Source organism: Leopardus geoffroyi, chromosome C3 (assembly GCF_018350155.1).
Source record: "Leopardus geoffroyi isolate Oge1 chromosome C3, O.geoffroyi_Oge1_pat1.0, whole genome shotgun sequence".
Classification (NCBI taxonomy): Eukaryota; Metazoa; Chordata; class Mammalia; order Carnivora; family Felidae; genus Leopardus; species Leopardus geoffroyi.
In genome coordinates this window covers 25,614,882-25,642,744 of record NC_059338.1, presented here as the reverse complement: position 1 = coordinate 25,642,744, position 27,863 = coordinate 25,614,882, and the positions used below count along the sequence as shown (strand labels likewise).

At 44.3% G+C, this 27,863-nt stretch overlaps 1 protein-coding gene and 1 long non-coding RNA gene across 11 annotated transcripts; one reads left to right on the top strand and one right to left on the bottom strand.

Moving 5' to 3' along the window:
- Window positions 1–266: 266 nt before the first annotated feature.
- ELK4 (ETS transcription factor ELK4) lies at window positions 267–27,336 on the bottom strand. Of its 5 annotated transcripts, none has more exons than XM_045456240.1 (5): window positions 27,180–27,288; window positions 13,416–13,631; window positions 11,449–12,321; window positions 10,579–10,695; window positions 267–8,678 (listed from the first exon to the last, which is right to left on the bottom strand). In XM_045456240.1, exons 1-5 carry the CDS (start codon window positions 27,183–27,185, stop codon window positions 8,580–8,582), a joined length of 1,311 nt encoding a protein of 436 aa, XP_045312196.1. In that variant the 5' UTR covers window positions 27,186–27,288; the 3' UTR covers window positions 267–8,579. The 5 variants fall into 5 exon arrangements, with proteins under 5 accessions (XP_045312196.1, XP_045312198.1, XP_045312199.1 ...); XM_045456242.1 differs by lacking the exon at window positions 27,180–27,288 and adding an exon at window positions 20,206–20,569; XM_045456243.1 differs by lacking the exon at window positions 27,180–27,288 and adding an exon at window positions 18,477–18,597.
- Window positions 19,491–27,741, top strand: LOC123586805. Of its 6 annotated transcripts, none has more exons than XR_006706961.1 (6): window positions 19,491–19,839; window positions 24,085–24,262; window positions 24,637–24,772; window positions 25,861–25,947; window positions 27,258–27,370; window positions 27,497–27,741. It is a non-coding gene; the product is annotated as an uncharacterized LOC123586805 (long non-coding RNA). The 6 variants fall into 6 exon arrangements; XR_006706958.1 differs by having other exon boundaries at window positions 24,070–24,262; window positions 24,637–24,797; XR_006706956.1 differs by having other exon boundaries at window positions 19,493–19,839; window positions 24,637–24,797.
- The last annotated feature ends 122 nt before the right edge of the window (window positions 27,742–27,863 follow it).

Genomic DNA, 27,863 nt, shown 5'->3' with positions numbered 1-27,863 from the left:
AGCTGTCAGCACAGAGCCCAATGTGGGGCTCGAACTCACAAACTGTGAGACCATGACCTGAGCTGAAGTCGGTCGCTCAACCGACTGAGCCACCCAGGCGCCCCAGGCTTTAAATATTTTAATGTAGCTACACATCAAATAGTTGACGGCCAGGTTTTAATAACCACTGGGAAACTGAACTTTTTTCTAACCCACATTTAGCACGGATGAAAACAGAATCCAGAGACTATCTCAATGGGTGTGACAGGAAGAATCAATTCAGAGGATCATTTTGTTAAAAATATTTATTTAAAAAAATACAATTGTCGTCCGTATCTAGTTGCACATATATCTATTAACATATCTATGTAGTTTCAGACTTCAGTAAATTTGCTACGGTGCTTTCTTAAAGCTAGCTTGCCATTATACAAAGCAAATTCCTCTGTCAGTTCCTGCATAAAAATAGTTGTTTTTAACATACCATCTTTCTAAAAAGACACATATCACCATTACAGAATGTAACAAAACTTTTGCATAAAACTTGAAGTGAGAGAGAAAAAGCGATCACCTGATTGGTTATCAGAGCAACCCCTTGCTATGTCTGGAGATGCACTGAGTATCAACGGTCCTTTTCTCTTTTCAAAGCAGCATATCGTAAAGCCCTCAAAGTGCTAGCGCATCCTCTTCCTCACCTACCTACGCTCTGTGTGAAGGTTCTTTGCCACAAGAATTAGAATCCGAGACTCTGGCTCCCGTCATTCTAATCAACCTTAAAACAACACCCCTTTGTTTCCCAACAGGCTAAGTCCCACTGCTGAGCTAGAAGACAAGGCAGCTTCTCTCCAGCTGCCCCAACAACCAGTATAATTTCAATAAATGTTAGCAGTTACCATCATTTTCGTTGCTGTTGTAGGAAAAAGAAGAAAAAAGCAATGTTAATACTTTGAAGATCTCCCTAACGTAAATCATACTGAAATTATAACAAGTCACTAGTGCTGCTCTAACCGTCATTCATTCCTTTGGGTAGGTGTGCACCTGCATCACATAGAAACGGTCCATTTATACAGAAGCGGTGGAGATTAGGTATCGTGAGCGATAGATTTCAATAAACAAGGGGGAAACAAACAGCGACAGAACTGTCTTCTCAGCCAAGTGGATCTGGGTTGGAGGGAAACACCCCAACAAGTTCTGATTACCACACAGCCCGAATTAAGACACTGATGTAAAAAACAAAAAAACAAAACAAAACAAAACAAAAAAACAAACTTCTCTCCGGTGTTAACGCCACAGCAGCCATGTTTTTCCTCTGCATTATACACTGGGTGGATGAAAATCAAATGTTCACTATCTAATAACATTCCATTGTCAAGTGACGTCCACACCTGAAGATCCAGTTAGGACTCATAGAAAATTCTTAGTTTGTTCTTCAAAATGCAAAGTTACACACTTTTTTAAAAAACCAACTTGATTATCTGGCCAAAAAACGGGTATAATTGTAAAACATTAGTTTCGGGTCAAAAATTGTATTCACCTCAAACCAAAGCTATCAGTGGCAAAATGACTGGACTGAGTTTCATACTGAATCTTCCCTGCCCACAGAGGTCAGTGAAACTGCAAGAAGGCAAAAGTGCAGAAACCGACAGGACTGTGATTAGGAAAATCAAACGGCCAAACCGAATAAATAGGCCGTGAGTGACCAAAACTTAATTGTGTTAATTTCTATCTTTACATATATGCATATTAGTTAATTTCACTAACAGTGAACAGGGAAGTTGATAAGATATTGCTACTTCTTACATAAGCACTGACTGTAATGTAGGCCCTGGTAAAACTGCCCTCAAAAACAAAACCCATGAAATGTCTTAGAAGGGACTGTGTCCCCTGCCTAACAGACAATGAGCAACAACGATAAAACAGAGAAGAAACATGTAATTGGATAGTTTACAAAGCTGAGTGTACTCCATCAATTGCAAATCATTTAAAAAGTCATACGTTTCCACAAAGCAGAGTATTAAAAGCTTGTAAATGATTTTAAAACATCCTAGCCAAAAGAGCATACCTTACAGAGCCTTGAAGAACGGCTCATCAGGTAATCCATTTACCTCTTCTCCAAAGAGTCTTAATTCCAGAAAACATAAACGAGAAATAGACATTACTTCTCTGACCCTCCATATCCTTAAGATGAAATGAATCAAAATTACCATTGTGCTTCCAGTTATTAATAACAAAACAGTGCTAATAATGGTGCCCCCAAAAGTGCCAAGTGATTTAATACCAGTATGAACTCTATTCTGGGCATATTTGGACGATTCCGTTGGCTACGGCTCGGGCCTAGCCGCAGGGCATGCCCACCCTGTCCTGATCCCAGGCCTGTCCTAGCACGGCTCATAATCCTTGGAGGGACAAGACTCAGAATGGGCCCTCAGGAGATGGGAAACAGAGCAAGCTGAGAAGAACATTCAGCCCGAGACACTCTGAGGTTTCTGCTAATGCTTATTATGTACAGTCTGAAAGGGTAAACTAGACTACAAAGCCACAACTCCTCCACTATTTTATCAATTCACGGTCAAATCTGTATTTTAGAAATACTACTCTTAGTATGAACCCCCTCTCTGAGAAACTCAGACCCCAACATAACAAGGATTTTACACAAAAGTGATAGTGTAGAAATGTTAGGAAAGGGCATCTGTATTTGAGCAGTGATACGTGCACAAGCGAGTGGGTTAACGTGGCTTTGTTCAGCACATGTCACACGCGGCCTCCTATTTCTAAAAATGCTGGCAAGCAATTAGTCTTTAAGGCCTATGAGTCTAAGAATTTAAAAAAACTGAAATGTGCAAGGCATTAATTTTTTAAAAGTGGCAACTGCAAAGTGCAGCCAATTTTTTTTTTTAAGTTTTCGTATAAAATAGCCTGGGAGCCATCCTAGAGGATGAAAAATATATGTTCTCTCTGAAAGACAGATTTGTTTACACACACACACACACACACACACACACACACACACACACACGGTACTCAGCCGATAAACCAGAATGAATTTGAAAAGAAATGCTCCAGTCCCCCAATTACATATTTCAAAATAAAATTTTAAACCTCATAAAACTTTCTGATATGTATTACACTAAAAAAACTAGAGTTCAAGAGCCTTACCATGTTTAATCGTATCCCTCATGAGTTTTCTTGTTAAAGGTTTCGTTTAAAATGATGTTAACGACAGCTTGAATTTCTTGGTTTCTGCAGAAAGCCTGAAACCCAACATCTCCCCTCTCACACAAACCACTCTGGACTTCCATGTTTCGCAAGCGCTCAGTGCGAATGGCGGCATCCTAGCAATTGCCATTTGCCGGCAGGCTGTCAATCTAGCACTTACTTTTTTTTTTTTTTTTTTTTTTTTCCCAGAAAAGCCTGAAGAAACTGGCAGCTTCAAATGGAACATTTAAACTGCATCAACAACTCACCTTTCAGACTGTTCTGTTTACAGGTCAAAACATGACTTTTGTGCTAACAGGTTCTACCAAGTACGAGAAATGAAATCAAACCGCCTTTTTTTTCTTGCTTAATATACTACCACCCACGAGAATTCTAGACTCTGAGATTAAAACTTCAAACTTCAGTAAGCAGAATTCTGATGACCTAAGAGGAATAACAGGGCACCCTGCTTCAGGTAATGCTAGCAGCATTAAAAATAATAACATCTATTTGTTGACCCCAAAGCAAGAAGATAGTTAGTGAAATATTTTCCATAGGACCCATTCTCTGATCAGATTATCTGCTAAAGAAAGATAATTATGGTTGGCCTCCACTTCCCTACTATGGCTTAAACAATTAACTTCTCAGCTTCATTTTAGAAAGAACATGTTCTGTCATGCCCTCAGCTAACAGACTACATACATCATGAGTAGTCTTTTTAACTTTCTCATTGGTTTGGGAATTCATTTGGAGCTTTCTGCACAAAGACACCTGCACCCGTCTCCATCCTTGTCTACACACCTCAGCACAATTCTAGATTTCTGGCATGGGCAACTAAAATATATACAAGTAAGTGGTAAATAGCACAGACCCATTAAGGAAAGTATTTCTTCAAGAGATGCTGAAATGTTCCAACAAATTAAAAAAATCAAAGCTTACAGGGGCGCCTCGGTGGCTCAGTCGGTTAAGCGTCTGACTTTGGCTCAGGTCATGATCTCACGGTTCGTGGGTTCGAGCCCCGCATCAGGCTCTGTGTTGACAGCCTGGAGCCTGCTTCAGATTCTGTGTCTTCCTCTCTCTCTGCCCCTCCCCAGCTCACTCTCTGTCTCTCTCAAAAAATAAATAAAAATATTAAAAAAAAATTTTTTTAAAGCAAAGCCTGTGAATGCAGCAAGAAAGTGGGGGTGATTATCTATTTTAGCATAAAGCAACTTAACATAATTCCAAATCTGTTGGTAAAATACAGTATTAATAAGGCCAGAAGAAGTTTGTAAGCAGGCTGGTAACATAAAAGTAAATTAAAGAGTCATATCTAGTATGAAGACACAAGAGCCAACAGGCTGTCAAAAATAATATGCACAAAGCTCTGGAAAACATTTGGTAATGGGGTTATTTACAAAAAAGAATTAATACAAAATCTCAGGAAGCTGAAGACAACTTTTACTGAAAAATTCCAAATCAAACTTCTAGGGGTTTTACATGAAAATCAGATCAAATATGTAAAGGAGTTCTCCATATATCACAACAAAAGTATCCGCGTTATATTTTCAAGATTAAGCAGTGAAACAGTGTCCCGAGTCCGTGGTCTTTAAGGTAAAGCACGTGCTGCCAGAAGGTGCGCGAGACCATCTACTGGGGCGGGAAGAAAACAGTACAACTTCCAGTCAAGATTTACTGTTTAGACCATCCTTAATTCCTATTTTTGTGTACATCTCAGAACGTACATGTGCCTTTCCTACAGCGGCATACAACTCCACTTATACACGTATGATTTCGCAGTAGGAAATACGGTGTTTAACACTTTTATTGATCAAGGTGTGCTCGAAAAGGCTGCAGACTGCTTTTCTGAAATGGCAATGAGTGCTTCTAGTGCTTAAATTCCCCAGAAACATACAAAACTGCCTTTAGAAATTCAGAATCCTATCACCTGTTCTGAAACCAGGATGAAACAAAGTTATGAGGCTACAACTCACACAACAGGTTTGAATGGGACTGGAGTGATGTTACCAATAGCCTGCAGTTAAGCCACAGAATCCCACACCTCTTTATTTATTTACTTTCCCCTCCATGTCTGAGTCGCACAGTATGGAGAAAACTAGAAATTGTGCCCGGTGATTGGATTCAACAGTCATGCCTGTTTTGATCTCTCATACAGTATGCAAATCATCGAAGAATTCTTCCAGTTTAAAAAAAAAAAAAATCCAGGACCCTTTTTCATTATATACACATATACACATGCATACATGTATGTGTGTGTATACAGGTATATATATGTGTGTGTATATACACACACACATGGGCTCATGGGCTTAGTTTCCATCAAAATCTGAAGAAAAAAAAACCCTCTGCTTATATAGCTTACATTGACTTTTTTTGAGGGTTTCTGGATTATTCCATCATGTACGTATTTTTAAAAATCAATGGAAGTTTCTATCTTTGTTAAAACACACAAAATATGCCATGAGGAATGTAACCTCACAAAGGCACTGACAAACCATTAAAAAAAAGATTACTGAAGCTAGCCATGTGATTTTAATTTTGTGTTTTAAGAAATCAGCATATGAACAAGGAAGAAAATTATTTTAGAAATTATGTGAAAATCCACCCTAGGATGGAATAAATGCGGTGCTTTGCTGGCTCAGTGTGTGGCTTTGAGCCAACTGTGTTCATCCCTTCTCAGCTCTAAGGTAGTGGCTTAAAATCAGCCACAGGGGAAATAATTTAATCATGGGAATCAGCAAATGCTACAATTGAAGGATTGTTTTTTCCCCTTCAGAAAGCCTGGTTGTTAAACATTTCCCAGCGTACAAATGAGTAGATACGGGCCAGAGCAGATGAAAAGCTAAGATAACCACAGATGTCTCAAAAGCTCATTCAACCTGCTCCCTTATCTTCACTTAGGCTACTTTTGCCCACCAGCGAACGTCCTGGCAAAGTGACTTGTGATGGATACCAGCTAGATACTGAACAGAAGTCTCCCCAGTGAATATGGATCTTAAGTGGTATGTCACCTTTGGATGCTAAGAACACCGGATGCTCAAAAAAACATGAAGCTGAGAGTTTTCCAGGAAGGAGGTAGTTTACTAACAGAATGGTCTGCCTCATACACTTGAGCTGAGGTTGTAAACTTTCATTTGAAAAAGGAAATACACACACACACACACACACACACACGCACATGCACACACTTCTCCACGTCAGTTGATCTCAAAGAGAAAGCAGATCATCAATCTCCTGAGGCCCGCACCTCTCGGAGGCTTCCGGGGTAGGTTTATAGACAAGAGGCCTCACAAACACTGGTTCCCAGGAAGCTGCTTAGACTGAGTTTTAATGGTGCCCTTCGTTCCCAGGCACCCCTGTGCTAACACAGTTAGTCATCAAAGATATTGTCTATGAAAACAACCAATGGCTTTTCTCCTTTAATTCAAAAAGATAAAATACTTTTGTGCTTTCACAATTTAAAATATCTAGTTAAATCGAGCCATCAATACTTAGATTTAATGTACAAAATATTCATAAACCTAATAAAACTATCCCAAAGTGCTGCTGAGGTCTGATTCCAAATAAGCATGCCCACGAAGCGACTCCGTGTGGGAGAGAAGTCCACCGTCCGCTCCCCATCACTACCAAACATTGCCTCCAGAACTGTCGCGCACCTCAGGAGCACACCTTTCAGCCCATAGCCACGGACGAACCAGTGAACGGGTCCCCAAGACGACAGATGTGAAGACGGCTCCCTGAATGTTGTCCCTCCCTGACTACTAACTAACATGCATGTCTCACACTGTAGCTTCTCCACACTGTATAGAAACATATTTAAAGTGAATATTCTACATCTGGAAGATGCTGGTTCCTGTCAGTGTCATTTGGAGCCCTCAAAACCTTACTTCCTCATTCCATTTGGTTTGGGACTCCATTACAGAACTACTTCTAGGGTTAAAAGATGAGGTTCCTAACGGGCAGTGTTGTAGTGCTGGTCGTGGCATATAATCTAATCCTAGGCTTTAAAAGCCAAGTTTTCCCAAAGATTCCACTGTGATGTTGGTTATCAATTCAGCTTGGACTATCCACAAATCTGTCTACACCTGGGGCTGAGTACCATATGATAATATTTTATAAATGTGGTAATGTAGAGATGAAGGCCTACGTTTTTTGCTACTACTGTGAACAATCCAATCCCTGTACATGAGCATTTCCAAACAAATTCTGCTGCTCTCTAATAAAAAAACTTTTTTTCAAAGACATAACATCTTTACCTCACTATACATTTGGAGGCTTCACTTTGCTTTTCATCTTCCTAATTACATCTTTAAAACAATCACAACCCCTAACAACCTGAAATTTAGAAGATAAAATATGCAGTGAACAGAAAAGAAAAAGTATCTTCTAACTGGGAAAGAAAGCCCCACATGTGGTTTCAAGTTATTCAACTGAATGTTTTACTTAGAGATGCCTCGAGATTTCACAACCCAGGTTCATCCTAAAAGCCATCACTTACCATCCTGTACATATCATGGGTGTGTAATTATACCACCAGCGAGCAGACATTTCTGTGCTAGAGATGGGGTCCCCTATTCTCACCGGTTGTTGCAAAACGTGGTCGTAAACCCCACGTTTAAAAATCTTCCTATGCTGAAACAGACCAGGCTCCATGCTGTTCACAGGTTCAGACAAGATCACACACACGGCTAAGAGACCCACCCCAATACAGGTAATAAGATGCCTTGCCGTGGACTGCTTACACATGTTATAGTTCAGAGCAAAACAGAATCTCCCCAACAGTACTGCTCTAATCTTACTTGGTGTGAACAGGAAGGAATCCTTTTCCTTCGCTGCTCATACATAGCTCACTTTTAGTTTTTCCACAGAACACACTTAGTCCTAAAGATATGGCCAACTGCATTTAACATTTCTTCAACTAATATACTCAAAGCACAAATGTTTTCCTGGCCAAAGGGTCCCGATAAGGCAGAAGGAATAACTTTGTTCTTAACTGCTCCTACAAAGCATAGCTAACTGCTAAACCCCACCAAAAATTTCTTTAAACACAAAGCTCAAAATATTCAGGGGGGAGGGAAGGAGGAAGGGAGGTAGGGAGGAAAGGAAGGAAGGAAGGAGGGAGGGAGGGAGGGAGGGAGGGAGGGAAGGAAGAGGAGGAGTTAGGGAGGGAGAGGGCAAGAGGGAGGGAGGTGGAGTTTGGACTCCCAATTAAGGCATTTTTATATACAGTCCAACTTGAGTCATAGTCAAAGGGAATCTTAGAAAGGCATTTCAATGGGGAATGGCAAAAATCACAATAGTCGATTATCAGCATTGTAGAACTATGAATCGCTCACTTCAAATGTAATCATGTCGAATGTCTTTCTGTTTCTTTACTCCTTGGTTCTCTCATTCCACAAGTGCATAGGTTATGTTTTCTGTAGATCTGGGGAAAATGGGCCAGGGGTGGGTGGTCCATCCAGGCCAGACACAGTGAACGGTCCATGACTGTTCAGTACAGAAGGAAACTGAGAAAGAAAATGAAAACACATTATCATCCTATTACTCAACCCCAACTTTCATTTTCTGTCCCTGCTACATTCCCTGAGGCAGAAAATGAAAGCCACCTGCAGTGGCTCACAGGACAAAGGTAGTAACCGTTTATCATGGAAGAACATGATGTCGCAGCAGAAACTTTAAAGAAAAAAACTGTTCGTCCTACATGTTACATATTACAGTCTCCAGCCTACCTTGAAGGAAGGAACAAACCTATGAGGCCTTCCCTTATAGCCAAAGGTATACAGGTTTACATTTAACTTCATATGAAAGTTTTAAAAAGTTCAGTAAATGACAACACGCACGACAGAGTACAATTCAATCATAAAACAAATTGCAGACTGTCAAAAAGAGGTCCGGAAAGAGATGCCCATCCATGAACTCTACAACTGGTGTAAATAGAGGTAGTCATCCTAGAAGAGCCTTCCCCATCATGTATTCTAAGACCAGTTCTATAGGGAGAGTCCGGGCTGAAGCCACATGAGCACTGTAGCTTTGCCTGAGGTCTCTGGTCACTCTCTAACTCAATTATCTGTGAGAGGCAAAGAAAAACATAAAAATAACATATGAAAAATTCTCAACGCTTTCTAGTCAATAACTTAGAATGTTTTACAAAATAAGAAAATGCAGAAGGAGGAAGATTTTTAATTTTCTTTTTTCCTTACCATTTCATTTCCAAAAGAACAAATGAAAAGTTAAATTACAAAATATAAGAAAATCTCCCAAGGAGTCTCCCCTAAATAAGTGAATGAACCAACCAAAATAAACTCTATGAGTTAAAAAGTCTAGGTGTCTGAGGCAAAATGATGGTTAAAAGCTGTAAGACCCTTCCTATGATCTTGGCTAAGGGATAACACAATATCCATTTTTTTTTTAAAGAGTTTTTTAATGTTTTATTTATTTTTGAGACAGAGAGAGACAGAGCATGAACAGGGGAAGGGCAGAGAGAGAGGGAGACACAGAATCCAAAGCCGGCTCCAGGCTCTGAGCTGTCAGCACAGGCCTGACACGGGGCTCAAACTCATGAACCGCGAGATCATGACCTGAGGCAAAGTCAGACGCTGAACTGACTGAGCCACCCAGGCGCCCCACAACATCCATTTTTTAAAATATGTATTTAAAATGTTAATAAATACCAATTCTAAATGAATGAGAAATGGGCGTATTTGATAAACTATACTCAAAATTTTTCTCTTTTAAAAAGCCTCAAGTAAAAAAAAAAAAAGCCTCAGGTAAAAGAGAAAAGCTACGTGCAGATCCTCCTGCAAATTCACACACACACACACACACACACACACACACACACGTGTATATTTTCTTCTTTTAAAAAAAAAAAAAGAGAGAGAGAGATTTCTAGCATTTAAAATGACAAGGAGGGGCGCCTGGGTCGCTCAGTTGGTTAAGTACTGACTTCAGCTCAAGTCATGATCTCACGGTTTGTGGGTTTGAGCCCCACGTCAGGCTCTGTGAGTGCTTGCTCAGAGCCTGGAGCCTGCTTCAGATTCTGTGTCTCCTTCTCTCTCTGCCCCTCCCCCACTTGTGCTCCGTCTCACTCTGTCTCTCAAAAATAAATAAATGTAAAAAAATAAAATTTTTTTTAACGACAAGGAAAGGAAATCGGGCAGGTTCAAAATCTACAGTACCGAACAATCCCTGGTCTAACTGAAACGTACGTCACAGTGAACAATGGAAAGGAGACGTTGGCTGTATTTGTCGGAGCTGTTCGCTGGCTAGAAAATCAACACTTGGAAGGCATGTTTGTTAAACACAAGTTTTATAATGATGAAACCAAAGGGTGAAGACACTGCCTTTTGGCCCCACTCTTCGTGGACCAGGCCCCAAGTGCAAGAGACAGACCTGTGGGTGTTTTACCTGGAAGAGTGTGTTAGCACCTTGCAGCCTGGCTGGACTCAGGGGAGCAACAGGGCTGAGAGTGCTCCAGAAATGGATACTGGAGAGCAGGGGGCTCGGTGTCAGTAAGATGGGCGTCTGCAACACACAAAACAGCAACGGTCACTGAGGACTGTTTCAACCTTATAATAATACACCAGCAGCCCTGAACCCAAATATTGTCCTAGTCTCTGCCCCAAATCTCTCCAAAATTTTATCATGAGGGAAAGCTCAGAAATTATTTTTACCCTCTAAGAAAGGTCAAAATGTCTTCTCACCTGTCTTTTGTAGGGTCTTTCCCAAATACAGAAACCAATCTGGTCAAGTAGGGAGAAGTAACAGGTAACTAAGTCACAAACACGGTTCCCCTTAGTAACGGGCAGTCTGGGAGTCATGGATTTAAGGTTACAGGAGAGGTGACTGGAGACAAGCAAGTGAAGAAATGGCTAATGTAACTGTGCACACTTGCTACTCAACATCACACCAGTTGTTCTCACGTTTCTCAGAATGTATTGTTTTCCAGCTTTTGAGGTTATCACTGTTATTTTATAAGATACCAACCAGTTCTATAAGACCAAAAAAAAAGAGAGAGAGAGAGAGAGAGAGAGTAGTTGCTTTAGGAGGAAGTTGGAAAATATTCATCTCCTTGCAGAGACCATGAATCCTTCACAACACGACTCCAAACCTTTCACTGCAGCGATCCTGACTGGGTGAGGAACGGGGTGACTTTCACAGGGTCACAGCTAACTTTTCTAAGACAAACCTAAATAGCAGCAGGAGAACCTGATGTTATAAATTCAGGATTTGTTTAAAAAGGTGAGTCGGTGGCGCTAAAAAGAAGGGGTCAGTTACCTGGGAGAACAGCGCTGGCGTGAGGGAAGCCGTGGGGAGAGACGGGCTCAATATTCCCAGCGGGCTCGGGTCGCTGCCCGTGATCACGAGGATGGGTGCCAGCTCTAACCCTTTGGGTTTCTTGGATCTCGAGGAATTCCTTGTTTTGTCCTTTTCCAGCAAAGCTGAATCCTGGTCTTTAGGCTCCAGCGACAAGTTCTCTGGAAGTTCCATGGGCTGAGAAGCCACCGAGTCGATGTCTGTGTCAAGGTCAGGGTTAGGGCTCAGCGGCGGCGAAGGCGTCCCAGGAGGCTCCTGCACAGGAGGCGGTGCGGACGCACCAGGTGGGGTGGCAAACGCGGTCGTTACGCTGCAGGCGGAGGTTGGGGCTTCCAGGGAAGGCAGTTTGGGGGAAGCCAAAGTCTCCAACGCTTGGAGAGTTTCTTCTGAGGACGGAGAAAGGCTTGGGCCGGCCGACAGGACGGCGGCCACAGATTCAACTGGTAGCTTCTTGGAAGGCGTTGTTACGAATTTGATGACGGACGGTGTTGGCTCCTGAGGAGGTTTCTTCTCTGCCAACTTCTCGGCTGGGTTCTCGAGCTTGATCGGTTTGAAAAGCCTCTTGTTGGAGGAGTTCAAAGAGTTGAGGGTAAAGGAGGAGTACAAGCCGGAGTGTATGTAGTCGTTGCGGCTGGAGGTCCTGGCGCCAGGCTGAGGCAGCCTCTCCCTGCCCCCGCTCTCCGCATCTCTGCAGCTGCTGGTGACTTCGCCGCAGCCTCCGGCTTCCCCGTCCCCCTCAATCCTGCCCACCGTCATTGGGTCCATTTTCAAGATCTCTGGGTAAGAGACAAACTTGTACACAAACTTCTGACCATTCACTTTTTTAATGATATTCTGTAGATAAACAAAATAAGCATTCTTACACTTTCTCATAAACTTACCTCCCACAGCTCACGAAAAAGCTGGCCTAATAACAGACTCTATTTGGCAAGTAGTTTACCGAAGAGCTTCAAAACCATCTATGTTTATCTAGCCACACCAAAGGCAGTTCCTACCACCGTGGAGCCCAAGTTGAGTGTTTAAGTGTCTCATTAACAACTGAACCAGTATGTTACGTAAAAGGGAGATTTCAATTGCTTAACACTCTCAACCAAATATCGGCATTAAGTCAAAAATCACTGAACTGCAACCTCAAATAGTTCCAAAGGTACAAGCCATACGCATCCTGAGGAAGCAAAAAGGAACAGAACGTTACTTCTGCTGAAGTGTCCACTTCGTTCTGAAGTTCCAGTTGTTTCTTAGACAGACAGAAAAACTGGTTAAGATCAAGCTCTTCAGAGCGAAACAAATTAAGATCTCAGCTTCTCATTCCAATTCTATCCATTTTGAGCCACTTATTGTACCTCAGTGCCCAAGAACGTATCCAAAATAAGAAATTAAACAAAAAATAAATGTTAACTAAGAAACCAAATCTGTGCACTAACAGCTCTTCTTTAAGGTATTTGTGTTGCCTGGGTTAAATTAAAAAGTAAAAAGTAAATAAAGCTAAAACACAAGCATATGTGTGACAATTTTTAAGTCATGATATACACAAGAATGTTTCTTTTAGCCTTGAAATCTCCTATTTTCTGCTCCTTATTCCAACCCTGTGCTCATTTTTCCTTTAAAGATGACTGCAGTTAGGAACAAAATATGTATGAGGAGTGGAACTCTGCAGAAATAGAGCTGGCACACTTACACATTTCATCCCAATTCCACACTGCTGAAGTTATCAAATAAACTGGATCAAAATAATCCAAGGCAGTCTGTGATCGTTTTGCAACGTACACAAACATCGAATCGTTATGTTGCACACCTCAAGCGAATATAACGCTGTAGGTCAATTATGCCTCGATTTAAAAGAATTTGAAATTAACCAGGACATGAGTAGTTTCATAACCTCAACAGAAGAGAGGAACAGGTCTTATTCTGAGGTGGATGCGTATTACCTTTACATAATAGTATCGGAGGGCTCGGCTGAGTTTGTCGTAATTCATGTTAGGCTTGTTCTTACGAATCCCCCAGAGACGAGCCACCTCTTCTGCCTGCAAAAGCTTGAACTCCCCATCATTAGACGTCCAGCTGATCATGTGCTTGTTCTGAGGCTCCTGTAGGAGCTGAAGGAGGAACTGCCACAGGGTGATAGCACTGTCCATAGCAGTGAGCTGAAAAGAGGCAGACAGGGAAGACACGCGATGGTATGAACAGCCACCACTCCCATAACACCCTATGCCAGGCGCTGTGCTCTAAATGTATTACTTCATAGCATTCCCCCAATAATCCTACAAGACAGATACTACCGCGGCCTCGTTTTACATTTGAAACCACTGATTCAGAAAGAGTTAAGTCACTCCTTGTCCGAGGCTGCACAGGTAATTGGTGGAGCTGACGTTTAAACCCAGGCAATCTGGATCTAGAGACCAAACTCGGAAGCATGCCACACTGCTTAAGAAAAGTCTTGCTGGGAGATAAAGTGAGTTCTTTAAGTCCCGGGAGTGGTCTCGGATGACGGCCAGTCACCAGAGGACCACTGCCACTACGTTTTAACTGAAAATCTCCTCCTATCCTCCAAGACCACCCTTTCAGCATCTATACAAATCAACCCAGTTGGTTTATCTGCCAGGATGTGTGTGTGTGTGTGTGTGTGTGTGTGTGTGTGTGTGTGTGTCACAGTGGCCCAAAGCTATAGGGAATAATCTACCTGTGCTCCATTGGCCTTTCTCCTCCAAACAGTTTCCATTCTCATAAATTAATTTACATTTAAATTGGCAGCACTGAAAATTCAACAAAATGCTCCCTGATTTATCTGACAAGTTCTATCACCATTCTGCCCACAGAGCTTCCATCTGCATAAATTACTTTTTTTTTTTTTTTTAAAGTAGGCTCTACGCCCAACGTGGGGCTTGAACTCACAGCCCTGAGATCAAGAGTCGCATGCTGTACCAACTGAGTCTGCCAGGCACCACCACACATCCTCTTTCATTTGATTAGTAGCCTTTATGTGATTCTCAAGACATGAAATTAAAAATCTTTCAATATCTCAGGTTTCAGGATTTCCCTGTTTCGGCCAGAGTTTCTCAGCTTTGGCTCTATTGTTCGGGCCAGATAATTCTTTGTTCCTGGAGGCTGTCCTGTGCACTAGGACAGTGAGTTTAACTCACTAGATGCCAGTAGCACCTCCTGACCGGTTGTGACAATCAAACATGTCTCCGGCCATTGCCAGATGTTCTCCTGGGAGACAAAATCGTCCCAGTGGATACCACTGGTTTAGGCAACAGAGCTGCAAGGAAATGTCCTCACAGAGTTATTTTCTTCACAGAACTTCAAGATTCCCATTAGGAAGAATTCTTTATGGCAGAAACTCTGCCATCCTAAGAAGCACTGTATATATATAGCACATCCTAAGAAACCTGTAACTGAACTATCCACGCACAAGAAAACAAAAACAAAAACCCTTCCTTTCTTTATCTAGGAATGACATCTCAATGGACCAAAATAAGACTTGAAAACAAATTAAATCAATTCCATTAAAATACTACAAAAATAGGTAATTTGGTTGACATCAAAATGTAAAACTTTTGAGCTGCAAACAATATTGTCAGGTGAAAAGACAATCCTCAGAATGGGAGAAAATATTTTCAAATAAGAGACTTGTATCAGAAATATATAAAGAATTCTTACAATGAAAAAAAAAAAAAGAAGTAAAGGAAGGTGCAAAGACATTTCTTCAAAGAAGACACACAAACTAGGGCACCTGGGTGGCTCAGTCGATTAAAGCACCGACTTCGACTCAGGTCATGATGTCGCAGTTAAAGAGTTCCAGCGTGCGTCTGGCTCTGTGCTGACAGCTCAGAGCCTGGAGTCTGCTTCAGATTCGGTGTCTCCCTTTCTCTCTGCCCCTCCCGCACTTGTGCTCTGTCTCTGTCACTCTCAAAACTGAACATTTTTAAAAAACCATACAGGGGCGCCTGGGTGGCTCAGTTGGTTGGGCAACCGACTTCGGCTCAGGTCATGATCTCACAGTCCGTGAGTTCGAGCCCCGCATCGGGCTCTGTGCTGACAGCTTGGAGCCTGTTTCAGATTCTGTGTCTCCCTCTCTCTCTGACCCTCCCCCGTTCATGCTCTGTCTCTCTATGTCTCAAAAATAAATAAACGTCAAATAAAAAAAATAAATAAAAAAGAGTACAAAGAATAATTTTTTAAAAAAGACAAATTGACAATAAGCTCATGAAAAGATCCTCAACATTAGTTATTAGGGAACTGAAAATCAAAACCACGTAAGATACCACGCCACACCGACTAGGATGGCTATAATCAATAAGACGGACAATAACAAGTATTGGCTAGGATGTGTCAAGAGTGAAACCCTCATGCATTGCTGGCAGGAATGTAAAACGGGATAGCCACTTTGGAAAACTGTGATATTTCCTCAAAATGCTAAACAGAAATACGATCCAGCTGTTCGGCTCCTAGGTACATACCCAAGAGAACCGAAAATACATGTCCAACAGACACACTTGCACAGGAATGGTCACAGCAGCATCATTCTAGAATATCCAAAAAGTAGAAACAACTCAAATGTCCATCAATTGATGATGGATGGACAAGCAAAATGTGGTGTGACTACTGGAATATTATTCAGCTGTAAAAAAACAGACTTTAGGGGCGCCTGGGTGGCTCAGTCGGTTAAGCGTCCGACTTCAGCTCAGGTCACCATCTCACGGTCCGTGAGTTCGAGCCCCGCGTCAGGCTCTGGGCTGACGGCTCAGAGCCTGGAGCCTGCTTCCGATTCTGTGTCTCCCTCTCTGCCCCTCCCCTGTTCATGCTCTGTCTCTCTCTGTCTCAAAAATAAATAAACGTTAAAAAAAAAAAAAAACAGACTTTAGTACTGGTACATGCTACAACATGGACAAACCTTGAAAACATTGTGTTAAGTGAAAGACACCGGCCACAAAGGCCACATATTTTATTTCGATTTATATGAAATGTTCAGAATAGGCAAATGTATGAGACACAATGTAGATCAGAGGTTGCCAGGAGCTGGGTGGAGAGAAGAATGGGGAGTGACTGCTTATGGGATGATATAAATAAAAGACTGCAATGGTGGTTACACAACTCCTTGAATACACTAAAACCACGGTCTTGTACAACTTAAGTAGATGAATTTTATCTCAAAGATGTTAAAAACACTACAAACATTACAAAAGCACGGGCCTCAGAAGCCTAATTCTAACAATGTGTATGTAACTCACAAAGGATAGGGTCCTTAAGGGTCAACTATCTCCGCTCCCAAAAAAGGCAGGAGAAACCGAAGTGGAAGATTTCTGGGTTTCCGTAACTTTTCTGAGACACTCAAAAATGTCTTCCAATAATCCTCACTCGTCCCTTTGAAGCCGGCTGTGCAGATATGGTCATCCAAAAGCAGAGATGGGAAAATGATAAAGAACAGAAAGCAGGAGATGTCCCCAGTCACACAGTTAATGGAGAAGCTGAGGCCACGAGTCCAAGTCTTCCACCAGAGTCACACTCTGTTCACCAGGGAAACCACTCCCTGGATGCATAACAGCATTCCTGCCAGCAGCTGGGTATAAAGAAGTATTACATATTAGACACTAAGTGACAATAGCCTAGAACTATGAAGTGCAACTTTAATATTAAGTAACTATGTCCACTAATCTCTGCCATGGCCTCACTTAAACTGAGTTGAAAAGGTAGTTTTAGGGGCACCTGGCTGCTTAGTCAGTTAAGTGTCCAATTCTTGATCTCCGCTCAGGTCATGATCTCACGGTTCATGGGTTTAGGCCCATGAATTGTCAGGCTCTACACTGACAGTGTGGAGCCTGCTTGGGATTCTCTCTCTCCCTCTCACCCTCTCTCTCTCAAAATAAATAAACTTTAAAAAATAAAAATTAGGGGCGCCTGGGTGGCTCAGTCAGTTAAGCGTCCGATTTTGGCTCAGGTCATGATCTCACGGTTCATGAGTTCAAGCCCTGCATCATACTCGACGCTGACAGCTCAGAGCCTGGAGCCTGCTTTGGATTCTGTGTCTCCCTCTCTCTGTCCCTCCTTCCCTCTCTCTGTCCCTCCTTCACGGATGCACGCTCTCTCTCAAAAATAAACATTAAAAATAAATAATAATAATAATAAAATGTTTAAAAAGTGGTTTTATATTATGATCCACCAAGTATAGGGGGGGTATCATTTCTCTCAACTTACCAGAGATAATGATGCCTGTTTATGGCTTTTAATTACATATGTTTAACACCTAAATGATTTTTTTTCAGTCTAAACCTGTTCAAAGTACTTTCTAATACATTTTTAGCTTAACCAAAGAACTGTCTCCATATTTCCAGACATCATCTTCATATCAATAATGCTTATGGGGTTGGGATGTGGGCATGTGTGTGTGTGAGAGAGAGAGAGAGGAAGAGAGAACACCAGTGGGAGGGGAAAGGGAAAGGGGAGTAGGGGAGAGAGGGAAGGGAAAAAGAGAACTGAATCTCAAAACAATCACAAACTTGGTACCTCTAATTCCGTTTGTTTTTGGAAAAATTCCCAAACGAAATCCGAGAATATTAATACCTATCACATAGACAATGCATGGATCCTACAGGTTAATAGCGGCTAAGATATGCACACAAAGACACACATAACCATCCACATCTCCACCACGAGCACACAGGTGCCGTCCTGAGCGGAGGGGAGGCTCCCGAAAGTACGGAGGCTCCCAAAGGGGTTCGGGGTACACCTTCCAACTCCCATCTTCCCAAGCTGGTTACTAGGGGGCCAGGGCACGGACAGAGTCAAGTGCTGGTGGACGCTACTTCAGGCCGAACTTAGCTGCCCTGGGAAACGCTGAGGCTTCTTTAGGGCTCAGCAGTGCCTCCGGGAGAGGAGGTTGTTGAGAATCAAAGAAAAAGGGCCTTGTGGTTTTGGAATGAAGTACTGGAAAAGAATTGTCTTTTCCCAAAAACTAACAAAGATATAAAATGGACATCTCCAGTGGGTACCTTAAAGGAATGTTTTCTTCATTCAATTTTAACAACAGGTTATACTCTTTGACTGAAAAGTTGGTGAACCTCTGGGTATACAGTCAGGTTGAGCCTCTTCATTTTAGTTCCTAAACGTGTGCTACTGATATGAAATTCAATGATTTCCTCAGCCATAAAAAAGAACGAAAGGGAAAAAAAAAATCCAGAAGACAATTAAAAACGTGAAACGAAAAAACAAAAAATACAAATACTTTTATTCTAGCTACTTATCAATAAAAACCTTTACTTTCCTTCACAGGAAAACCCACGTTTTCTAAAATGACAATTTTAAAAGAGTTCTTCAGAAGTCTGATGAGGGAAAGAAATACGTGTTGCAAATCAAAGAACTGATTTTTGAGGTGTTAATGTTGAAAACATAATTGATTCTACCTTGACACTTGAAAGGTAGCTCTATCCCTATGCTAAGCTGAAAGAAGGTATGTTGACATAACCTATTAGGGAAAGGAAGTCTCCAGTCAATGAAACTTTTTCCACCCTAAACATGTTTATAATACACATAGTCCAGTTGCTGCGGTGACCCACAGCCCGACTATTTTTCAGAAACAGCAGCCAAAACCCAAATAATGTCTCCAAATTCAGCGTGCTGCTTAAATAAAGCAAAACCAAATTATGAAATGTATCAAGACTTGTTTTGAATCAGAATCATCATCGTTGAAAAATAATCAGGGGTCTCTTAACTGTACCCTATATTAAAACAATAGTAAAAGTATAGCTACATTGTGGTAAAACTCGAAGGGCAGTATTTCCCTAAGAACATAATGAATTTCACTCATGCAGGGAGAAAGGAATTCCTGACGGGGAAGGGGTGGTGAAGGGGTGGGAAACTGAATCACAGCTACATGTAAACGAAAACACCGCTGACAGTCCTAAATATTAAAGCACCGAGTCTTCCACGTAGCGGGGTGGTGGCTGGGAGACGGCAAAGAGATGAAATTGTCGAGATAAGGAGTAAGACTCCAGAGTCTTCAGGTGAATGCCCTAAACTTCAAACAGCAACATCCGGGGGAAAAGTCAACCGTGTATCCTTTGACTAGTTCAGTCAACAATACCCCTGATTTCCTGCCGAGGCCACTTAATAGCCCGCCCCCCCAAAGGCGTTTCCAATTGACCCTCCCAGGAACCTAGAAACGACCAGCCTCGCCGCAGCTGTACATTAAGCGGAAAGTAAAGGGGGCAGGGGGCTCGCGGGAGAGAAGTAGAAAAAGAAATGAAACTTGACACCGGATGAGTAGCGAACTTGGGGAGAGGCAGAGACTCGGGTGACCGTGTGCCCCGGAGCAGATCAAAGTCCGGGGAAGAGCCGCAAACTCACGCGGCCTGGGTAAGCACTGAATTACTGTACTTTCATTTTCCAACTTCCTGTCACCACAAAGAGTCAGAATTCGCCCCCCCTCCCCGAGGCAAAAAGCCACTGCCACCCGACGCCCCAGGGACCTCGCGGGACTAAATAAGGGGCGAAGCAGGGGACGGGACGCGCCGAAGTCCACCTGCGCGCCGCGGGGCAGCGGGCGGGGCAGGCCCCAGGGGAGCGCGAGCCCGCCCGCCCCCGCCGCCACGCTCACTTCCTGTTGTGCCGCCTGCCCCCCGGGCCCGGCCTCCGCCCCCGCTCCCCGTGGCTGGGGGGCGGCGGCCGCGAGCACCCGACAGGGCGCGGGATGGACGGGGGCGCGCGGGGCCGGCCGCTCACCGAGGCCGCGCGCGGGGCTCCCTCCGGGTTTCCGCCTCGAGCGCGATGCTTCTCTCCGCCCGCCGCCTCCTCACGCTGGGAGTTCGAGGACGGCGCGGCGGCCGCGGCGACCCCCGCGGCGGAGCCGGAGAAGGCGGCGGCGGCCCAGCCGAGCCCGCCGGGTGCCCGCAGCCGCCCGCATCGCCCGCCGCCGCCGCGCCCGCCGGGGCTCCTCGCGCCCCGCCCTCCCCGCCCCCGCACGCGGCGGTGGCGGCGGCGGTAGCGGCGCGGGTCGTGGGGCCGCTACCCGCCGGGCGCGCGCTCGGGGCGTTCCTCGCCGGGGCCCGGCCTGCCAGTCTCTCCGCGGCCGCCGCCACTCTCAAACCCCCCGGCTGCGTCCGGGCCCCTCCCCGGCGCCGTAGCCGCCGCGCGTCACTTCCGGGGGCGGGAAGGGTGGGGCGGCTGTGGGAGTAGGACTGCGAACTGCGGCCGTCCAGAGCCCCGGGTCCGGGGGTCCGGGGGTCCCGGGAAGCGGGTGTGCGCGTGGGCGCAGTGAGGGTGCCCCCTGGAGCTCCGCACTCGCCACTCTCCGCCGGACTGAGTGGCTACTAACAGCTTGCTGAAGCGCCCGACAGAGTCCGCAGCACCAAAGCTGCCATCTGTGCGGGGGTGGGCGGTGGGGGGGACACCTCGGACGGCCTGGGGCCTCACCGCATCTCCCGCTCCAGATAGTGGAGGTGGCGCCCGCCGGGACCACCTTTGTTGTTGCTAAGCTGAAGCGTGAGGGCTTCTCTTTCCCCGGCCACTTGTCCTGCCTTGCCCCTGGCTAGATGGACGGGGGAGTTGGTGCCGCTGCAGCTTGTTCATCCAAGTACCTGCTCCCAGGACATTAAGAACACCCCCGATGAATATTATGTCAGCACTGTGGCTCGCTAGCTCGGGGACTGACAAATGGAGTCAGACCTGGAATCCAGTCGTGGCCTTGTCCCTCACTAACTCCCAGATCTTAGTAACTTTAACCTCCCCAAAGCTTCATCATCTGTAAAATGGAGAGAACCCAGTCTCAGAGTTGTGATGATTAAAGCAGATAAGGTGCATAAGTCACCTAGCAGAGTTTCTACCACATAGGTTCTCGTAAATAGACTTCCTAAGGAATCAAGCCACACTTGGTATTAGCGACTAGTTGAGTAATTTAGCAGCAGCAGAAGAGATGTGCAGTCTGTAAGCTGGACTGCTGAACCCTCGAAGAAAAAGCTTGCATATTCTTTTTAACAAGAAGCCAACTAGGCCGATGTCTGAGTTACTTGGTCATATACTAGCTGTAAGACCTGCAGTGAGTTACTTAACCTCTCTGAACCTCAGTTCCTCATGTAAAATGAAGATGATCATGTGCAGCGTTGCTGAAAAGATCAAATGAGATAAAGACTGTAATGTGCTTCGTGCATTTCCTGGCACAGAGTAGACACCCAGTGAACGATGATATCATTTGCTTTTGCCTCCACCTCACCCCCCCCCCCAATTGAATTCAGGGTAAAATTAATTGAACTCACAGAGTAAAATATGATCCTATAATCCCTGTGTAGGCTTTTGGAAGAGAATTGGCACTTCATTTTATTTCCAACCTCCTGCCCTAGTACAGAGTAATTGTAACACGGAGGTATTCCTGTAAGACCGGCGCTACCAAAAGATGTTAGCTTTCTAAAAATAATTTCACCAGAGGATGTAAACATATTTTCATAAAGAGGAAACCTGCAATAACTGAAAAACACCAGCACTCTTGGCCTCTGATATAAAAAATTCTCCTTACAGCAGTTTCCATTTTAGAAACTGAGAGGAAAAAATAAGAATTATTAAGGTAGGCTATTTAAGATACACTCTTGGAAACATTTGTTTATAGAAAGATTTCATTCTAAACCTTGTCTCAAGAACAGTTAAGGCTAGCCTGTTCTCCCCAAGCTACAGTAAACATCTGATTCAGCCCCAGGGTCTATTGTATCACAACCCCTTTAACACTGAGCTGATAGTATTGTCAATTGCAGTGTATTTTTGGAAGAGATCCTACTTTGGGAGTTCTTAAATTAGTCCTAGCAAGTCTGCTTTTAAATTGACTTTTTTTTTTTTTTAAATAGTACATGTTGACAGCAGAGAAACTAGAAGATAAGTCAGATTTCAGATTAGTGAACTTGGGGGGGGGGGTATTGTGTCTGCTTTTCCCACTCAAGATTCTATAAATACAGAATCTCTCCCCATGGTTCCTCACACAACAGATGGTTGTTTTTGCAAACCCCATGGTGGTTATGTTACTTTTTTGTTACTTTGGTCACTTTCTCACTCAATAGTTAGATTTCCAATGGTAGCCTTGGCTACTCAGGGCTATGCCAATTAAATTTGCAGATTTTCTTTAAATATTTAATATGTGTTTTTCTGCTTGAACTGCCCTAAAATTGTGTTTTTTAAGCAATCGAGTTATCCCAGCCCTGCCAGCCCTGCTCCCCTAATTTAATTACATTTCCTATCCCAAGAACACCTAGTTCTTACGATTATTTCTTCTGAAAGCAACTTCCCTTTCCCTCTCTTCTTTTTCACTGCTTCATCATTACCCCAAATTAGTGTCCCTCTTTCCTAGAGAAATATTTCATGGACTCTGACTGAGCAAGCATGGAACCATCTGATTGCCTGTTCTGTCTTCCCCTGCGATGTCTTGTAGCACATGAAATAAACAAGAGAGAACTTTAGGTCAGAGGAAGCCTCAACACCCCCAGATAGGGTCAGATGTGAAGTATGGCTGACACGAAAGAATAAAAATCTGGGATTTCTGGGTTCTAGCTTTTCAATCTCCCTAAACTCCAGACTTGATCTTCTTGAGAAAATCCTTATGACTTATCCCTTCCGGGCCTCACTTTCAACATCTTTAAAAAATAAAAAATATTCATACCTTTCAGCTTGTAGTCTGTGGTGGATGGAGGAAAAGAAGAAGACAGTCGATCAAACTATGCTTTGAGTACTTGTTGAATGACCCTATAGTTATGACATTTGTGGGACTTGAAATGGTAAGGTTATCACTGAAAACAGAATGCAGGCTGACTGGATACTGAATATGGCAGCATTTGCCAACCCCACTACCTGCCAAGGCCCTAAAATTCACCAAAGACAACCAGTAACATGCTGGTTAGAAGTATCTTTACACTAAGACTATTTTTCTGGGCAAAGAAGTTCCATCCCCAACAATAAGACTTATAATCAGAGGCTATTCAAGGTCCAGAGAAAAACCCACGAAAAGGTCCTTGAATAAGGTATTTGTAGCCTCTGAACTATGAGGGAAGCTCATGGAAAAATCTTTCAGCCCTAGCTGTAATCTTCACCCAACTCCCTGTTTTCCCAGAGAGGACATGACAAGACATGACTTATTGCAGTTACGTGCCTGGGGCGTAGTACCTGCCTAACACATTTCATGACCTGTCCCAAACACACCTCAAAAATAACTGCATCTTCTTTTCTTCATTGGAATCTATACCCAGCCCACTTCTTTCCTCCTCCACTAAGGTTTTTTTTTTTTAACTTAAAACAATGTTATTGGTCTTTGAAACAGGTACTTTCTCTTAGCTGTGAAAATTGATACAGAATATGTACTAGAGAAAAAGAACAGAACCGATCACCTCTTTCCTAATTGCCCTTTGCAAAAGATGCAGCTTGATTGACAAAAGTTCATGAAATCCACCTTGTGGGTAACCATATAAGATTCTGTGTGGTTTGACTAACTCATGGTAGGATATGTACTTCTCTGAATTCTAAGCCAGAAGTTTTGCTTCCTCTCTTGTGTGTTTTATGGCAACTGACCTGAAAATTTTTTTCACTTAAAATTAATTCAGATATGACCACCGAAAGGTTTTCATTTTTTAGGAATTGTCGGTCGTGGACCAGCGACATTGGCACCCTCAGAGACCATTATTACTATCCACGACTTCCATAGATTTTAGAGTCCCCCCGCCCCCTGCATTATCTCTTTTGATCCTGTTGACATAGACAAAGAATTCAGCTAAGGATCCAGAGATGCTGGGGAAGGAAAAGTCAGGCTGGGGTAAGTGCAGCTTTTACAGCGGTGTGCTTTGTGGTGAGGAGGGAGAGGGAGGGAAATTACCACCTCCCACCGCATTCAGGAACATTTCCGGAAAGAGGTGGAGTTTGAAAGACTTGGTGCTAATTCAAAAATGTGTAATGCCAGCTTTTTTCTGCCTTACTTTATTTATCCAGCTGCGAAACAAAATTAGTTTTGCCATGCTAAAGAACACATAGCTGGTGAGTTGGATACCCACTTCAGAAGTGGGACACAGCCACCGGCTTCCCTCCTTCAGACTCTCAAGGAAGAAAATTTGAATTCTGTCTAGGCTCACCCCATAAAATTGGGAAATTGTTGGTCTACAGGGCTTAATCCCCCCTCCTTCTTTCTCTCAGATTCTCCCTGCTTCTCAGAAAATGCAGCTGTGATGCATGTAACCGATTATGTCTAGAAATCAGACTCCAATGACAGAGCCCGGAAGTGGAGGGAGAACAGGGGCTCTCCTATGATGGAAAAGAATCCGATGACAAGGTCTCATGGAGCAAAGAGAATTCTGGTTAGGTTTTGTTTGGAATTCTATCCCTGCCCTGTGTGTGTATACCTTATCTGTGTTTTTTTGCTTCCTCCCCACCCCCAACCCAGCCCTCTCTCTTGGCCTTATTTTTCTTTCCCTGTCTACTTTTCCTTTCCCTTAATATTTTTAAAGCTTATTTATTCACTTATTTTGGTAATCTCTACACCCAATGTGGGGTCAAAGTAAGGAACCCAAGGTCAAGAGTCACGTGCTCTTCCAACCTAGCCAGCCAGGCACCCCTTTCCCTTTTTACCTCTCTGCCTTAACCCTGCCACTGGCAGCCTTGAGAATTTATTAGCCATGAAAAGTGGTCCTTAGGCCTGAGAAGATTTCATATCAATAAATATATCTTTGGGAGCACAGGGCTGGCTCAGTTGGTAGGGCATGTGACTCTGGATCTCAGGGTTGTGAGTTCAAGCTTCACGTTGAGGGCAGAGTTTACATAGCAAAGAAAGAAAGAGAGAGAGGGAGGGAGGGAGGGAGAAAGAGAGAAAGAAAGAAAGAAAGAAAGAAAGAGAAAGGAAGAAAGGAAGAAAAGAGAGGGAGGAAGGAAGGAAGGAAGGAAGGAAGAATTAAGCAATGCTTTATAAAATATATATGTAATTTTTAAGCATTAACTGTGTGCCGAGCACTGCACTGGACACAGGAGATGCAAAGATGACCGAGACCAGTCTCTTTCTTTAGAAGTTTCTAAAAGAGGAGGGGCTACAACCCATTGTGACACAGGAGGGGGTGTTAGTTAAATAGGGGTGAAGACTGTGCTGGGGGAAGGGAGGAAGGTCAGAGGCTCCTGGCGTCCTGGGAGGGGGGTACTTGGAGGAAGCGGGAGAGGGTTTGGAGGGCAACGTTCTGTTTGGGATGCTCTGCCTGTTCCCCTGCCCAGCTGGGCTCATGGGGCCGGCTCCTACGTTAGGTCTCAGCTCAGCTCCGATGTCACCTGCTCTAGGGTGTGTGACCTCCACTGTCTTCTGTGGCGGCCAGCGCTGACCCTGCTTGTGGCCTCCACCACGCTCACCTTAAGTTTCTCCTCTGTTCCACCCTTCAGACCGAGTCCTCCAGAGGAGAGCCTAGATCTCAGTCACCTTTCCAGTCCGGGACGCGGTGGCGCAGGCCCTCTGCCAGGTGCTGCTCAGTAAGTACTAACGGGGCGACTAGATCAGCAGGGCCAAGGGGGCCCGGGCGCAGCCCAGCGTTGCTGACGGGAGGTGCGGGTGCACCCAAAGCTTGAGCCCGCCCCCCTCGCCTCCTCTGCTCGGTGCGGCCGCTCTGGCCTCTCCCGGGTCCTGAGTTCTCACCTCTCCATCCTGCCAGTCAGCACGGTCGCTCTCGCCTGTCCTAAGAAAACTTCCCCTTCAACCATCAGCCTATCTTTTCCTCCCTTTCAGTATCAAACTTCAAAAAATAATGGTTTCTATCTGCGGCCCACACTTTCTCAGCTTCCACTCACTCTCCAATCTCCCGGATATGTCTGCTGTCCCCACCACTGACTCTTTGAGGCACCACCCCACCCACCTTCTCCCAGTCCTCTTCAGGCCCAGCTTAAGACATCCCCTCTTTAGGTAAACACTCTCTGACCTCCAAAGCAGGCTTAGGTGTCCCGTCTTGGTGCCTTCCAGGAGACGCTGGGCTCTCTTGGCCTCCACGATTCTCCCTCTAGCTCTCTAACCAGTTTTTGTCTCCTCTGTCTTTGGACTGTGGTCCCTCGACTCATGCCCCACGCGGGACCTCATTCTCTCCAAGGCTTTCTTCACCACCCAAAATGCTGAGGACCCCCAACCTTTATTTCTGACCCCAAATTCTCCCCTGACCTCTGGATCCCTGTCTCCCATTTCCTACAGGGTTTCTCCTTCTGAATATCCTCATAACCTTTCCATCTAGGAATATATGACTTGAGGGGCGCCTGGGTGGCTCAGTCAGTTAATCGTCCAACTTCGGCTCAGGTCATGATCTTGTGGTTCGTGGGTTGGAGCCCCGCATCGGGCTCTGTGCTGACAGCTCGGAGCCTGGAGCCTGCTTCGGATTCTGTGTCTCCCTCTCTCTCTGCCCCTCCCCTGCTCTCTCTCCCTCTCTCTCTCTCTCTTTCAAATACAACTGAACATTAAAGTATACACATATACATGTATATATATACATGTATATATGTACATGTATATATATGTGCATATATATGTGTGTATATATGCACATATATATATATATATATACCTTGAACTCATTGCCTATACCTGCCACCTGAACCAAATCCTCCTTCCTTTTCCAACTGTAAGCGCCACCCGGACCGCTCAGGTACCCTAACCGTTCCTTCTTCCTCACCCTCCATACGCATTCCGTGGTCTGTTGTACCTCCTCTCTAGAATATCTCACATCCATCCCCTCCCCAGGGCTCTCAGTGTCTCTTGCCAGGACTACGGCAAGCCTTCTGCTTTCTCTCCCGGCTTCCAGGCGTGTCAGCCCACGTCCACACTGCCACGAGGGAACCTTCTGGAACACACACTTGACTGCGACACTCATCTGTTTCAGAGTGTCCAACAATTGATTTCCCTGCTGCTTCCAAGGTAAAGTCCAAACTCGAACCTGACAGACCTGCGATGGGCAAGGTTTAAAGGCCACGTCACCCTTCCGGTGATCATCACTAATCACTGTTTTGGTCAGTGACCCTTTCCATTCCGATCCCTTTTCAGCCTAATCCAGCCTCACGAACTACAGGCCCTGGAACACGTCCAACACCACCAGGACTCCAGTCTGTCGTCACTACTGCTCTCTCAGCCTGGACCGTCCCCTCCATTCCACACAGTTCCCTGAAAGCGAACAGTGTGGCTGTCATCTTCGCACAACCCGTGTGTCCCAGCCTTGTGCCTGGCACATAATAGGGACTTAGTAACTTTTGAATAAAGAGCTCCCAGGTTTTTAAAAAAAAAAATTTTTTTTTAATTTTTTTTTTCAACGTTTATTTATTTTTGAGACAGAGAGAGACAGAGCATGAACAGGGGAGGGGCAGAGACAGAGGGAGACACAGAATCTGAAGCAGGCTGCAGGCTCTGAGCGGTC

Bases quoted from the DNA above. Each gene is read 5' to 3' on its own strand.
- ELK4 (XM_045456241.1), bottom strand. From the start codon at position 27,326: ATGAGTGTCGCAGTCAAGTGTGTGTTCCAGAAGGTTCCCTCGTGGCAG. The intron at 12,322-13,415 runs GTAATACGCATC...GTTTATCTACAG, and splicing joins TCCGATACTATTATGTAAAG to AATATCATTAAAAAAGTGAA. The intron at 11,360-11,448 runs GTAACTGACCCC...GCTGCTATTTAG, and splicing joins CGCCAGCGCTGTTCTCCCAG to GTTTGTCTTAGAAAAGTTAG.